Below are 16,958 nucleotides of genomic sequence, written 5' to 3'. Positions count from 1 at the left end.
AGGCAAAGACACCCCGGATCTCAAGATTTTCGAAGATAACCAGTCGTGCATCAAGATGACGAAGAACCCCGTGAACCATGGCCGCGCCAAGCACATCGACATCAAGTACCACCACATCCGTGATGAAGTCAAGCGCGGTGAAGTGATCGTCGAGTACTGCGAGACTACGACCATGCTGGCTGACATCCTGACCAAGGGACTCGGCGGACCTCGTCACAAGGACTTAACGACGGCTCTTGGCGTTGAAGCGTGTTCGCATTGAGAGGGGCTGTTGCAGGTAATCCAATACGATCCCGCGATGATTACGGTAGGATGTTTACGCCACCGATGATTAGACGAGTAGGATGATTGGACGAGTACAGAGGGTTGGTGATTGGATGCACCAAATGATTGGATGCAAACTAGGTAGAGAAGACAGTGTAAGTTCTTATCAATCAATCACTTCTGAATTTCCATTCTGCCCCTCAAGTGACTTCCCTCGCCTCGGCCTCCTCGCCCCAAGCTTCGGCAGTCCTCCCCTCGCAAGACACAAGATCCAACCATCACCTTCTTCAGTGGCACCTCCAAACAAGGGTTCCTCGACTATTCGAATGGACCCCGCGTTGCTGTACGCCAGGCTTTCCCGTAATTATTGAGGGTTGCTGGTCTTGGTACTGTGTACCAGTTGTACCCATTAACCGGTCAACCTGAACCGGTCCAATACGATCCCGCTGTGATTATGGTACGTTGTTTATGCCACCAATGATTGGACGAGTAGAATGATTGGATGACCTAGGTAGTGAGGACTGTGTAAGCCCCGATAAATCAATCACTTTCGAATCTTCCTTCTTCCGCTCAAGTGCCTTCACTCCGGTCTCCGCACCAAGTGCAGAAGTCACTCCGTTCAGTCCCAAGCTTCGTTCCAACACCTCTACACCGTTAACAGGTTATGAGCCCAAGCACCATGTCCTCTGCCCATGACGCCTCGACCAAGGTCACCATCGACTTACGCTTGAGTGAGCGTCCAATGCCATTCTGCTGGAATCCTCCCTTCGGTAAGCCGGTAATGTCCGCGAGAGTATTGAGAATGTCGTACTGCTCTGCTGCGTCGTCGATCACGAGACCCACAGCGTCTCCCAGTCGACCTTCGGCAATGATCGCGGCTGGTACACGCGTCACAGATTCCTCATGTAAGTGGTAATTGTCGATTTCGGGCGCTTGGCCGTGGTCGCCTACAATGACCACGATAGTGTCATTGAGGAACCCTCCTTTCTGCATACGATCCATGAACTTGCCAAGCTCCATATCGGTAAAATACCTTACTTTCATGTACCTTTCGATCCTGTCTGCGTGTTCCTCGCCTTCGTACATGGCTGAAAAGTCGGGCTTTGCAGACTTTTGGTACCATTTGGGCCATGATTTATAAGGTTCGTGACTCGAAATTGTGTAGTGCGTGACAAACATGGGCTTCTTTGGCTCCCCACGCGCCATTCTTTTTCTTTGCTGCTTCAGTTTGTTCAGTAGCAAGTCGCCTACAAGTCGAAAACTGACGTCATCATGGACACCCCAGCCGAGCCCTCGGTGTTCACTGCCTCTCCAGTCATCGCGACTGATATTGAACTTCTCCTCCGCCATCCACTTCATCACCTTGTCGTTCCACACATTGTCGTAGCCATGTGTAGGCAAAAAAACATTCCACGCATCCAGCTTTATTGACGATCCCGTGGTGAAAAATGTTTCATAGCCTTTTTGAGAGAAAAGTTGGGGCAGTCCTGAAAGCTTCGTCTCATTTCTTCCTCCTGTGATCCCACTCTGTGTGTTGCTGTGGTAAGGAACTTGCGCAAATAACAGACTTTCCAGAGACCGACTGGTCGGGATACTGGACCAAATATTGCGCATGGCGACGCCTCGCCTCGCCCATCGGTCGAAATTCGGCGTTATTGTCAAATTTGTGCCTTTGAACAAGTTTGACGGGTCTTCCTCTCCCACGAGGTACCGCGAGTCTCGGTACCGGAAAGATTCCACTCCAATGATTAAAACATTTGGCGGATTGTCGTTGTCAATTGTGACGTTAAAGGCTAGCTCTCCTTTGAAGCCTGTGGTGCGTCGGTACAGTGTATCATCTCCAAAGCGCTCGTGATCTTCGGCCTTGTCGATGAACTTCTCTACCCACGGTCCATCCCCGATTAGGTTTGCAAGTTTAACCTCCATGGGGGCAGGTTCGAACATGTGGAGAAGCAACTCGTTCAGTGTCACGTTTAACGCTGTGTACGCCACGAGCGGCGAGCAAGCGCTCCGGGCTACCACAGCAATCGCAGGTAACACCACAAGGCTCAGGATGACGACAGCAACGCGTACCAGTTGAAACCGAGTAGTTGAGGCTTTGATCCCAATGTTTGAGGCTTTATCGCCATCTTCTAGAGAAAGCGATTCGTACTTGACACCTGCTTCACCTTTCTTGAATGATTTCCCAATTGTTAGGTTAGTCACGGGATTCAGTATTAGCTGCGTCGGGTTCCAGAGTGCCAGATTAGCCCACTTAGCCCAGACTCGCACCAATGCGAACATGGCAGCAATAACAGCGAGATAACCTGCAGTCACGTAGGCTGCTTGGACTTCGTCACTGGATATCGGAGCGTCTTTGAGATGTTCCCTCTCTCTGATCAACGTAGCGAGGAGACTGAACGAGAATCGCATGTCGCGGTATACCACCAGCACCATATCAGCTATGAAAGGCGCCATCATTGCTATAAACAGCAGCCACGAGACCGTGAAATTAGCAATCTCCCCAACAATCTCCAACGGCATCCCGCTAGTTGTTTTTAAGCGCTCTAACGCCACTTGCTTGAGAGTATCGAACGTCCAAAGCGCAGTCGCGAAGTACGTCGTGCACACGAAATCCTCGAGGAATCCAAGACTTAACGCTGATATCTTGACCACCACTGTGTAATCCGTGGAACTTCCGTACATATTCACTAGAGTTTTGAGAGCGAGACAGCGACTGGTGGAGAAGTAGAACTGAACGAAAGCGTAAACGAAGAGCCAGCCTAACCACGGAAGAGAACGTATGTCCACCGCTCGGATGCCCTCAATTGACCACCTCCATTCTTGAGTATCGATTTCATTCGGGATGATGTGCTCGTCATTTTTAAATGGCCGTATTTCTGGAAAGCGAAGACGAGTTGAATTAACGTCACTCTGATGGCGATGAAGCCGTGCGCTTGGTTCCATGGAGGTTGCTCCCACACACACACTGAATATTTGTAAGTGAGATTATGGTTGATACGGACTCCGTATTACGGAGTTACAGAACAGCAGCATATTAAATGTAATCGACGTGACATACCCTCCTGTGACAAATATCAAAGCATCACGCATCCAGGTACATGGGACAGATGTCATAGAAGGCACCATAAAACCTAAACGAGGTTTTACCAGCAATCTTGAAGTAAGTGTGTCAAGATTACCAGCTGTGCATTGTCCCCATCCCACGCTCCATCGGAATTAATATCATAGTACTAAAAAAAACGTAGTGGTATTTAAAAGAGAGTGCTATACCACAAGATGAGGTACTATAACCACAAAATGAGCTGCTTGGGATTTGAAAATTGGTGGGACAGAGAAGTATACATTCTTGGTCGGAAACTGTGCTAGGTTGTCGACCTTTGCTATTGTCTCTTGGTTTTGCTTGTGCTATATAATGATAATCGGAGAATGAGGAACGAAAGTCGCAATCGCATGTCCATAGATGGGTACGTACGTATCTTTTGGGTTTTGCACGTTTTGTACCTGGATTTCAAATAATCCTGGTCCTGGATTACGAGTGTTCTGTCTCACAATCGTCGGTCGTGAGCATAAATCGTAAACTTCATTTCTAAATATGTAGGCGTATTTAAAACAACAATTATCATTTAAAAATTAAGAAAAAGAGATTTATTTCATCGATGGCTGAATTGGTGCTTTTGATCCCTTAATAGCGAGGCAACTCTTCCGAATATGTGGCACCGCGGAAACACAATATGGCCCGATGATCAGATGCAAAACGAACTGGAGTGCGATGCTCGGCTCACTGGAAGGCCGGCGCTGGGCCCGATACCGCGTGCAGCTGCCTCGCGGGGCTACGCCGCGTACATGTATTAACAGCCTACGTGACCTCGAATCTACTCGTCTCGGTTGATCTTCTCCATCTTGATTTGCTCGATTTCACCACCTCCCTCTCTCTTTTGCGCACGCCATGTTAAATGGGTTAGCGACCTAGACCATTTCCCGATCGCGAATGGCCCGTTCTTGTATGATCCATACATGGAATCGCACCTTTAAATTTTTGTCTTCGGTATACATGTACGTTACTAATAAGCAGCTTTTGTATTTTGCTTTTAATACGGGCTGACTGAAAAGTTTTAAATGGCAGAGACTATTGACATAAGGGAAGGAATGGGTGCCATAAGACTGCAAATCTTAAAAAAAAATGCGTGACCCTCCAAAACTAACTTCCTGGACATATACCTATAGGGCCCAGCCATGCTTGGTCCTAAGATTTAGCCCGCACACGGATCTTAAAAACCACATGGATTCGTGTTGCCGAGCGACCCTATTTCGTACTTTATGGGGAAAACCCGTCGGCTTAGGCTCGGTCTGATATCTGCCCCACAATAGCGGGATGGGATGCCTGCAATTTCGAGAATCCGCAGGACTTCCAACCCGGTGTTATAAACAGGAAGGAATGTTTTATGGTGTGGCCAACATATACTATATAAGAACATTGACTGGAACAGCGGCGCAATGCCATCGCGTGAAGACGCGATATGCATAACTTTGCTGCTTTCGTCTGTACTACCTAGACCCTTACGAGCACCCCAGACGGTGCGTGCGAAGATCAAGTGGGATCGCGAGCTTAATCTGCTACTTGCCGAGAGTCAGTTTCAAGCGTGTTATCGGATGTCTGCTATTGCGTTCAGGGGCTAGAGCAGATTATTGCGCCAGAGCTATTGATTTCGCCGCATGCATGGGTGAGACGGGGGTGGATCGCCGCTGATAATGCCTTGCAATTGACGCTACGCTTTTTAGCAGGAGGTTCCGTGCATGATATTAGGCGACTTGCTGGTATAAGCAAAGCTTCGTTTATCGGGTTGTTTGGCTGGTAATTGAAGCCATTAATGGAACAGGAGAGTTGCGGCTTTCGTTTCCGTGCTCTCCTACAAAACGCGAGGCAAGTGCTGCTGCATTTAAGTCACTGAGTGCAGAGGGGGTATTTTCCGGCTGCGTGGGGTGCGTCGACGGGTGGTTGTGTGCCACAAGAGCTCCGAGGCGGAATGAGACTGGCGGTGTTGGGCCCCAGCGCTATTATAGCGGGCACTACCGACGTTATGGTGTTAATGTCCAAGCCTGTTGTGACTACCGATGCAGATTTACTTACGTTAACGTTGCACATCCTGGAAGTTGCAATGACAGTCGTGCTTTCCAACAAAGTGCACTGAGCGGGCAGCTCGACTGCATGGAAAGCGGATTTTACTTGATTGGTGATAACGCGTACGTGTGCGGAATGAATATGCTGACACCATTTACCGCAACGAGGTGACGAGTCCCGATCGGGATGCATACAATTTTTATCTATCGCAACTACGAATTCGGATCGAAATGTCATTTGGTTTGCTAGTTTGCAGATGGCGCATTTTTGCCCGCCCTCTACTTGTTTCTCTAGACCATGTTTCACATGTAGTCAATGCCGCTGCCCGCCTGCACAATTTCGCGCAGAATAGCTTCTACGCTACCAATACAAGTTACGATATTGTGGAGGAGTGAATCAATCAAGGTTTAGTGAAACGTCATGGCAACTCGTTAGTCTCGCTGCTAGGCTACGAACCTTCGACAACAACAGCAGAAGTTGCAATCAACGGGTTCATGCGTGAAGCGATGGTCGAAAAGGTTGCGCGCTACAATTTGCGCAGGCCTTCATAGTGTACGGTTGAAGTGAAGAGCTGGTCGCATAATTACAAATAGAGCTTGAACAACTACTTGTAAATGCAAAAAGTAAAATTCTTCTCATAAATACAAAAGAAAATGATTCTCATTTTATATGTATTCTTCTTAATCGGATTTATCTAAATCTTCAATTCTCTGAACATAGAGCTCAACCTTGTTCTCTAGACGAGTAATCACCGATTCACGCAAACCAGCTTGCTTTGCTGAACACAGTGAGCTTGTCAACTTCTCCAACTCAGCGAAGACTGCGGTCCTAGCTTGCAATTTCTCTTCTATTTCTCGCTCTTTGCTGGAGCCGAACCGGGTCTCTAGGTAACTGATGACGTCGTGTGTCTCGGCTCGACGCCGTTTAGTAGGGGTCCTCTCGTCATTAGTGTCACCTCCATCATCGTCAATCAACGTGTCCAAACGACTGCGTTTTGGAAGGCTGCCCACCGCAGCATCAAAAGCTTGAGGACGTACCGTTAACCACGTGTTAACATACAGCGCTTCCAACTGCCCCGAGCAAAAATCGTAAAAATCCGTTTCGTGCGTTCCTGACTGGATAGCACGTGCATGTGCTGATGCAAACTTTAGTGTAGCGTCCTTCCAAATCTGCATCAGCTTTTCACTAGTGTGAGGCACAATATGGTGCGGATCCATCCCTTTGAAGCGGCTATCTGCTGAGACCAGGCGGCCATACTCTGGGCGGTCCTTGACATACTCCACTGCTACCTGTCCCCAGAAGGCATTACGGCCACCAATAGCTCCAGCATCTAGCTCACGTCGGGTCGGCTGAGCGCCCATTAAACCAAGTTGCTCCACAAAACGATCACTAAATAAAACATTTAGCAAACGAAAACAGCAGTGTCGCGTCTTACGTGTAGTCACAGCAGCTGCAACCACAGTAGAACCTTGACGCTTGTCACGCTCATCACGTGTTGCTTCTTCACTCTCTCGCCGGGATCGAGCTAGCTCCACAAGTACGTTTTCGTAGCCGAGTTTGTTGTCGAGGTTAGCGGTTTTGGAGCGAACTTTTACGTGGTAGATTCTGCAAGCACTGCGCAGCTCTTTCGCGGTAACTCCCGTCAAGAAAGAGCGAATTTCCTCGTCGTTGTCCCCATGTAGCGGTTGTCCAATCCGCTTCACGATGGTGGTGACGGGTTCTGTCGTCGCCATGGCGGCGGTTGCGGACAGGTGGCTCGTGTCGGCGGTGTGTGCTGCTGCTGTCAACTGTGGAATAGACGATTGGACTTGAGATGAGCGGGATTTGTGTATCCCAAGACCGTGCCACACAGCGTCCCAGTGGGACGAGAAGGGGTGTCAGCCCTACAGGCCATCCCAATATCCCGCAAACTAGATCGCTGATTGGTCCATCCCTCTTTTGGGACGATATAAGACTGAGCCTTATAGGGATTTCGGTTATGTGTGTAAAACACGAAAGACGTTACAATGATCCCATTGGCTGGTATCGTGCTTCGTCCTATCAGTTAGTGACATTTTCCTCTGATTTGATACATACAAAGCGACTGTTACCAGGGGCTAATGGTAACCAAATATCATATGATATTTTGATAGTAGTAGTACTATGTTCGGTATTAAATACTAATAGTAACTCAGTTTTGCAAAAGCTAACATAATATTTTAATATAAACTCGGAGAGCTGAAAAACATTAGATACTACATGATATTTTATGCTATTTTCCCACTTAAGTACGTTTCTTGCCACCTGTGAACCGAGCGGAGCCAAATAACTTTTCGATCAGGTTCTAGAAAAGCAGTAGGCTTTAAAATGACGAGTATTTGCTCTGGTATTTCACTGTGACACCGACAAAGGCGATCGAGATGGAAAACTGCAAACGCTTGCAGCTATCTAACGTTGATAGAGCGATATCAAGACATTTGTTCTTGTTCTCTACCGATCTCCTCGTCGACATCGTGCGTCTAATAAACCTGCTGCCTGTGGCGCTAGATTAATCCACTCAGCAGTGCCAACACACGACGCCAACCTTGCCGTCACTCTCACAATTGTCCCTCCCTCAGGGTTGATTAGTAATACTTCAGCTAGTCGAGCGTTAACGACATCTGATTGGTGCATTTATCCCGATTACGCAATCATTAAAAATATAATATCGTATTAAGATATATTAAGTTGATATTTAATAATATCATAATATGATATTATTGTCTCAGAAGAAAATATTAGGTGATATTTTTTATTTAACTAGTCTACAGGTGATATTTTTACAATATTAACTTTACCGATTTTGGAGTTACCATTAACCCCTGCCATTAACCCCTGACTGTTACACACGCCGATAGTGATTACGCTGATGGGTACATCGCCATATCGTAATGAGCATTTACTGGAAATTTTGTAAAGTATCGCTAATAAACCTAAAAATAACAGAATCCCTTCCAAATATGAGACTAAATTGACGTTGCTATTTACTTGCTGCTCGCTGTTATGAAGCCACAAAAAACATAGCGAATAGCTCATGACTCAATTTTTCGATTGAGGGTACTTAGACTTTAATCAAGCTCATGTTGGTAGTGCTACTTTCAAAAAATCAAAATTCCATAAATTGGTGGGACAGAGAAGTACTAGCAATCTGATTGGCCAGGGCAAATGGCAAGTATAATTGGGAATTTGCCGAAATCAGTATATATTTTCTGTTTTTTGACAAAAAAGGGATAAGCGGCGCCAAAGCAGACCGAAAGCAAAATTAATACAGAAGTACTCGCTATTAGTATTAGTATAACTCGCCTATTTGTAAACGTCAAGGAGTCATTTTTTTTATCGTAGATCAAATCGCGCCGGTCGCGCCAGTGGGTGCCGTTCCTACCACGCTGACCGTTTCGCCGACACCACCTTCATCACCAGCACTAACCCCAGTATTCCTATTCATTTCTGCGGAAGTACACCTTTTACCAGCCTACTTGAGCCTTTTCCTAAGCTAAGCGGTCGAATGAGGTAAAAAGAAAAAAATAGGTTTTACGACTAACGTGGTTTTACGACAAATTCTTACCAACCAAAGTGGATCGTCGGTTACATTGCTCAAGACGGCTTCTCCCACAGCCCACGTTCCTCACGACAGCCCAACCCAGCCAGCAAGCCCAGTCGCCATCTGGACCGCAGACAGCACCATCCATATTACGAAAAGCCCAGAACTACGAGCGAGGAAATACCAGAAACACCAACATTTTTTTGTCAGCACTCTATAATCAGCAGGAGCACCAGTGCAAAATATGAACGATATTCTTTCCATCGACTCCCGTTGCTTTTCCGCCACACACATCGACCTACCGTTTGAGACAAATATTGTAATGTGTTGTGTAGACGACTGTATTATGCTCTGTCCCAAATCATATTCTAAGAGCAAGACCGCCCAAGCGAAATATTGTCGCGTAGCCAGAAGGCCTCAAGAGGACCTCCGCGATTGCAGAGCGCGCATCGACACGCCCGGAGGTGGCGATTGTTGAAAACCTAGTCCATGCTCTTCTAGGCTACGATAGTGTGCGGTGTATTGGTGATAAAAAGGTGGATATTATCAACGATCTGTGCGATCTTACGAAATATGGAAAAAAATGGAGACAGCAGAGTTTAGATTCCACGCGTCGTAGTCAAGATTCCTGTTTACGCTGACCGCTAGGTTGACGGTGGATTTTCATAAAGCGATGCGGTCAGCAGCGAGGCTTCTGCGTTAGTCTTTCAGGAAGTCTCTAACGTTGTGACACGCTTTCGCAAACAAAAACGACTTCCCAAAGCGCCAACTCACTGGAATTACTTACAGTGCGTGAAGGATATACGTGCCTGGGTTTAGCGCCGTATTGAGAGGCTATGGGAAAAGAAGATACTAGACCATATAAATTTCGTTGTGGACTTTTCGTGTTTTATTATTTTGGAAGCTCGTTGAAGTGATAAAGTATGCAATTTCAACGTCTCTATCTCTTGATGTGGCAGCCCCGTCAAAACAGTCACGAATCCGCTGCATATAGATGTGCTATAATATATGCAACTTTCTTTTCCACGTAATATAAGACACCTTCACGAAAGACGTTAGAGTCATCTTTACATTTCGTAAAGTGTTCAATTAGTTAAATTCATGAATATGTACACGTATCTAGCAGCCCCAACAAGTAATGTTATCATTGATGTGATGCGTCTGCTGGACTACTTCGTAGGTACGTTGAAGCGGTTTTCGGAAAGAGCAAATTTGAAGAAAGAGTAAAAGAAGTCATTGCTTAGCTCGCATTAAGCGTTAATATTATCACTTGAATTTTAATTCGCTCGTTGCCCCATAGCTTATAATACGCTTAGCGCTCTGCAAAGGGTGCTAGTATTTGACGGAACGTTTAGCTGTATTTTTAAAAGCGTAAAGTAGGTGAAAGCTAAGGTGGGTCCACGTAATGACCCGGCTAACGAATTTTAGACGCGGTAGTGGCAATTGGTAAGTTGTTCCGCATCCCTGACTAAGCCAAACCGTTAAAGATGATTTGGAGTGCACATGAGCTCATATCACCACAATGCCTAAATATCGTGAGACGTTAACACCCCGGAATGTCTGCAAGAAACGGCATTAGGTAGAGAATGTAGATGAAGGATTGCTCGCACAAATGGTATCAGGGAGCAACGCTAACGGAAAGTTGTTAGCACACACAATAATAAAGCAAATTAAGCCAAGGTGAATGTGATATGATATAAACAAACTTAAATGACTTATTTATTGATATTTAGAGACTAAAGACGTTAGACTCTTTAACATCTCCTTCAATGCAGATCTTACGCCTTCTCTAGTGCCGCACCATTTTTGCGAGACGCCCGCGGGAGCTCTGTACCTTTTTGCGGACCGAGGCTCCTCGATTGACAAGTGTCTGATGTCTATTTAGATCCATAGTTCCACAGCATTCCATCGCGTAGGGTGTGTGCCCACAAGAGCCGTGCTTAATCGCAAAAATGACAAGTTCACTTACATGAATTGATGTCAATCAGTCACCCCTGTGAGGGCATACCAAGCGTTTCACGTTGCAGCAGACAATTTGCTCAGCCGGGCTGTAACGCGTAAGTCCTTAGCGTTGCGTCGGCGAATCTCATCCTGTACACGCGGGCACGGCTTGCTGATAACACGGACTGTATCCAAAGCGTCGGCCTCAGTCGCGGTAGCTAGCAAAAATGCGATACCGTCCCGAGACCGGGAGTGTAGCTCAAGCAAGCCCGCTCGCGCCATCGCCCGAGCTCGACGAACCAACCAAGAATATGGCTCAGGGGACACGGCAAATGGTCAGGCGGTGGCAGCTTCACTTTGACACAGAGAGTAAGTAGCTTGGACAGTAGGGCGCCGACGTTCTGCTTTCTGCGGAGCGTGACATCTCTTTTGATCGCTGCATTGTACGTCTCGCATGGATTGTTCGCTGTCGCAAATCACTCGGTGTATGGAAGCATTGCCAACGTCACACGCTCTTGGACCGACGTTACATCTGCGCAAGCCTTGCACGGGGTCAGCTCACTCTTCACCACCCTAGTCTGCTTGAAACCATCCAGAAGGTTCGCTGTCTGAATGCATGGCATTGCTGAGGCGAGAAGCTGTCAAGGGTGTCGAATGGTCATTTCAAAAGGGAGGAGCTGGGAGAATGAGCTTCAGGTGGCTGATCGGAATATGATTTTGCCGCCCCCCCCCCTCGCTGGGAAATGCGCTGGTTGGATGATATTTCGGTGACGATCAGGTTGCCGATTGGGCAATTAGCGAGTGAATTACGGTTGGTGCAGGACGTACTATTGTGGTGGTCAGTCTTGAGAAGTTGGTGGTGCTAGCGATATGACTCTGCTAGCCGTGCTTTGTCGGTGCTGATAGTACATTTTTGGTGTTTTTGCTTATATTATTGGTGTAAATAGCCTCACTACCAGCGCGCGGGGCAATGAGAAGAAGCGCGTTCTTGACGCATATAGGCAGGCCAAAACTGGCTGGGTGTGGTTGTATCCAACGCTGTGTTTATTACATATCTGCCCGCCGCATTGTTGCAAGGGCAGTATTGAGCAACGGCCTAGCGTGCTCCGTCTAAGGGCAAAAACTTACAAGTGCAGTGCGGTTCGATCAAGCGCTCGTACTACTGCGCACGCACGATGGCTCCGTGCGCAAGGAGGAGAACGCAGCGTTTGCGTCGGACCTGTTCGCTGCATCCGTCAACACCGACGAATGCAAGGAGTGCTGTGTGGACAAGAAGGTTGTCATCGTTGCCGACAATGGCGCGAGTTTCTTGTGCGAGGTGATTACGATTCGCTGGTCGAGCACAGAATGTCGCTTATCAAGGAAGCGGTAAGTTCAGCAGACACAATGTAGCACAGCGCTTGGTCTGGCGCATGGAGCGCTATTATTCTAAAAGTATTTACCTTGCGACGGAAGAGATGATCTGATGCCATAGATGCGCTAACTAAGCAAAATTTGAGCGGACAACTGTGAGCGAACAAGGTTACAGCGTGACCGTAGCTTACACCGTAGCTCACGGTCGTTATAGTTTGTGGGGGAGCTGAAATAAAGATTTTCTAAAGATTGGAAAATATGTAGGCCTTAAGCATCGTATAGGTCATATCTTCCGTCGATATGTGCCTACAATGGTCGCAATTCCAGTGACAGAGATTCCGCCAACGTTCCGGAATATAGGATCGACAAACAGAACGCGAGGTCAGCCAGGCCACCGCAGACGGTTAGCACTAATCCGATTTATAGTATCGTCAGCTTACAATCAAACGTCAAGAACGCTCCAAGTCCATGCGGAGGTACACTGCAAAAACATATTTAGAGCTTGTTTAGAAATGCGTACAAGTGAGGTAAACAATTAGCTCGCCTAAATTTGAAACCTAACCCTACGGGTCAAGTATATACGCTCATAATAGTCCTTCTCCGGACTATATATTTCTTCGCAGCGCGGCTAATAATAAACTACTGTTTCTGCGAGACTTGCAATTTTTATAAACCGCGCTTGGCAGAGCAAATTAGCTCGATACCGCGGACTGGAATTGTCGGAGATCTTACTAGTGCTATCAGTTAAGATTAAATCTATACGACCGTTGTCAAATTTCCAAAAACAAAACCACATAAAGGAAATCCAGGTGTTTGAGAAAAATATTAGTAGCTCGAGTGGCGTACCACCAGTATGGAGTAAAATCTGCGTTACCAGTCTGTACCGGAACAATTCGTATGTTCATTTATTAGATTGTTCAACAGATCACATAACGTCTGCATACATGTGTTCTAGATGTACAAGGACGCTGGAGAAAAAAAGGCTCACTCCTACACCATTTCACAGTCAAATTGAGATGGCTTCCAATAAAAACGAGAGAAACTCCAAATAAAACGAGAACACATGCGTTAGATAATACTCGTGGGATTATATTCTGCTTCAGAAATTAATCTATGCACCCACAGGCATGTCGTGCTTGTGGAGAGCACGCGCATGGAATCCTAGCACGTGCGCCGCTTCACTTTCTCATTAGTCCGGGGTCAATATCGTTTACCGTTAGCATACCAAATGGGTTTATGTTTACAAATACCAAGGCTGGGTCGCAAACATGACTGGTGAAACTTGTCTATGACATTATACAATTTTATTGGTTTCCGCCAACAGTGTTTACAAACACCAAGGCTGGGTCGCAAACAGGAATACAGAAGTGTGGTAAAGCTCATCCATGGCTCCCACGTTAGGTATATTAGGTGAAATGGGTGCGTCGATGTTGCTATTAGGATACGAGTATTTGAATTATTTCAATTATGGGATGGGGCAGGCATATTTTGTGCTGTTTTACTTACACTTTTACTGACTATGATCGTGGCTACAAACGACGGCGCTTCGACTTCTTTGCCCGGCGCCTCGAGTGTGTACTCGAGGAGGAAGAACCGCTCTCGCTGGACGATGTATCACCCCGCTCAAGGCACTGGAGCTCACTCTCGACTGTGCCGGTCACACGCGGGGGTCACTGCTCGACCGCGTGATCGTTCGGCGGGAGCTCCAGCTGCTCGACCACCGGCTTGGGTGACGGGAGCCTCGACTGCTCGACCGCCGTATTGCATTGTGGGAACCCATGCTCGACCGCTATGTTGTGCTGCGGGAACTCATGCTCGACCGCTATGGTGCGCCGCGGGAACCCACGCAGTTGTGCGCTGCGGGAACCCATGCTCGACCGCTTGCTCGTATTGCGGGAGCCCCTGCTCGACCGCCATCGTGTTCTTGTCCTCGCCTCGCCGCGAGGAGGCTTCGTGCAACAGCACTGCGCAAGCCGTGCAGAGAGGGCCATCGCTCACTCTGTGTACAGCCTGCGTCCTGGACGCGGGGCCAGTCCTTCTGGGCAACCAGGAGTTGGGTGAACACCTCGCTCACGTCGAAACCGCTGCGGTGTTTAGCCGAGTGGGCCCACCAGTCAATCTCTGGTTGATACCGTGACAACCACGGAATACCCAGGATGCAATCAAACGCGTAGTTCTTCTCAATCACGAGGAAGTCGTCATTGGTGCGAAAGCCGTCGAGCGTGTACGACAACGTAATCTCGCGCCGCGCGACGTGGCGCGGCTTCCCGTCAGCAAGCTTGGCTACAACCTGTCCGCGATCATTGCAGACAGCGATTTCGCTGGGTAGCGTCGACAAACACGACTCACTGAAGAAGTTGTTGTCGCTGCGGAGCCCACAAGCGCGCGTAGTGGACGTCGGACGCCGGCGACATGGAGGCTGATGATGATCAGTCTTGAGTCGCCCGACGCTGTGTTGGCATTGAAGGATGCGTGTAGCACACGAGGGCTAGAAGGTTGGGTTGCCACCGGGGGACCTGGACCTCCATTCCAGCCAGTAGGGCGCACCGCACCTACTGGCCCTGACCGTTTTTTTTGTGAACGGTAGGAGATGCATCGACAGTATGCGCGAGCACTGGCGCGGGCGCACGGCACTCTGCCGCGCGATGTCCAACCTTCCGACAGCGGAAGAAAGTGAGGGATCGACTGGGACGACCACCATTCTCACGAGGGGCCGCACAACGGCGGTTGTTCGACGCGTCAATCGCGTCGATCTCCATCGGCTCCGGAACTGACTCGTGAGCTTCCGCGGACATTGCCCACGCGTACGACGCCGCCACAACGTAGTCTTCACGAAGCGAGAGCAAATGCCTCCTCAAGAGAGGAGGGTTCCGCTCGAGTCCGACAGTGTCGCGTCATGCCTTCACGCATGCTGAACACGAAGACGTGGACTTGACATGCCATGTCAATCGGATTGGTGACGATGCAGGACGCGAGGTAGCGTGTCTTCTGGACGTAGTCGCGCATGGTCATCTCGCCTTGTCGCTGAGCGAAGAACTCTGCGCGCACTCTTGTGGAGGCTTGAAGGCAAGACGAAGATCACTCTGGAGGGCCTCCAGGGTGGAGAACGCATCGTTGTTGACGACCCGTTTGCCGATGCCCACTCCTTGGATTTCCCGGCCAGTCGGGAAAGTAAGAAGTTAACTTTCGCTCCTTGCGCCTCGATCATCCTCGAAGCGATAGCGATGTCGATTTCGCGAAACCAGCGATTCAACGGAAGGCGATTCGCTCCTTCACCGGAGTAGGTTGACGTCTCCAACTTGACGATGTCATTCTTCGAGAGCGCGAGGGAGTTGTCGCTCGCCGATTTGCGTCGGCGAGCTCGCGTTCCATGAACTCTTGAGCTGCTTGACGTTGTTGATCGGGAGACGCTGAGCTCAGCAGCGATGCGACAACAGCCTCACCGGACACCGCCGCAAGGCGGTGAAAGGCGTCGCTCTCGACACGAGTGAGATGAGGAAAAGCAGCATGCTCCAGGGTTGACCCTGAAGCTTCAGACGTCTGGCCTTGGCTCATTGTGAACTTGGTCATGGGAAGGACTACTAAGTGCTACCAGGTGTAACGGGCCTAGAGTGTCCGCTTCTAGCTTACACGTAACAATGAGGAAGCGTACAAGTTCCACGACAGTGAAACGAAGGGCTTAGTCTGAAGGGAAATCAACTCTGTTTTAATTTAGGTCCAGGGCAGCTTGCCCTGGCCACTCAAATACACGTCAACGCCTTATTGGTTGATAATGGGTCTGGATCCCCATATATCAACCAATAGGATGATGGCAGTTCAGCACACGCTAGCCGTGTGCTGCTGCACCTACTTTTGTAATATAAATCTACCTACTTATGTAATGGTGTGGCCCACTACATTTCGGGTGTCATTTAGTGCTGTGCATGTGCAATGCAAAAGACGAGAGGGTGATTAACTTTTCCGTTAGAGCACACAGCCATCGAATGAGCTCCTTCAACTCGTACTTAGTTGAATAACCACAAAATCGACGAATCTGTGCTCTGGGAGCAGATTTTTTGGTAAATGCTACCCGCTCTTTCCATACAGCACGGAGGCAAAAATGGAACTATTAAAGATTACTGGATGCAGTGTTTGCTAAAACAAAGATTGGGTTGTAAGTATGGCCGTGCTAGCGATCTGGTGCGGATGGCTTTGATATAAGTGACAGTATTGAATTGTACCATGATGTATGTCGCTATATCATAAAAATAATACAGACAACGACGGTAAAATCCGCCACCCTCTGAACGCCATCCTCCATAGTAGTTCTTTTTTTATTTTCGCGACAGGAAAATCCGTCGCAAATTCTTATCGGTAGATAAAACGAATTAATTAGCAAAAAGCAAAGTTGAAAAACCTCAACGTCTAGTGGCTGGCAGGCCGCTGTACTGTTGGGCGGTAGCTGGCAAACCAGGTCCGACATTGTCTCGACAACAACATCAAGTCCTTCTTTTGAAACATGTGCGTCAAAGTTATCGAGTATAAGCACTGATAGTGCCTCGATCTCGAACTTGAGCAGCTCTCGTACATATATCGCCCACACTTTGGCATCCATAAAACTGCTCTCCTGCACTGAGTATACATGACCAACCGGATGTGTTGGTAGCTCCACGACTATCACACTATTTAATAAAGCAATTATATAAAATCAGCAAAGTCAAAAGATATTACCGTGCTGCA

At 48.1% G+C, this 16,958-nt stretch overlaps 1 protein-coding gene across 1 annotated transcript; it reads right to left on the bottom strand.

Annotated features, from left to right (window-relative positions):
* Positions 1 to 985: 985 nt before the first annotated feature.
* PITG_20920 (sulfatase-like protein) lies at positions 986 to 2,949 on the bottom strand (the record flags this gene model as incomplete). The annotated part of the gene is made up of 3 exons (XM_002895593.1): positions 986 to 1,025; positions 1,076 to 2,360; positions 2,571 to 2,949. The coding sequence occupies 3 exons, from the start codon at positions 2,947 to 2,949 to the stop codon at positions 986 to 988; spliced, it is 1,704 nt and encodes a 567-aa protein (XP_002895639.1).
* Positions 2,950 to 16,958: the final 14,009 nt, after the last annotated feature.

The sequence above is a fragment of the Phytophthora infestans genome, genomic scaffold (genome assembly GCF_000142945.1).
Source record: "Phytophthora infestans T30-4 supercont1.151 genomic scaffold, whole genome shotgun sequence".
Taxonomy (NCBI): Eukaryota; Oomycota; class Peronosporomycetes; order Peronosporales; family Peronosporaceae; genus Phytophthora; species Phytophthora infestans.
This window is presented reverse-complemented; position numbering and strand designations above follow the sequence as displayed.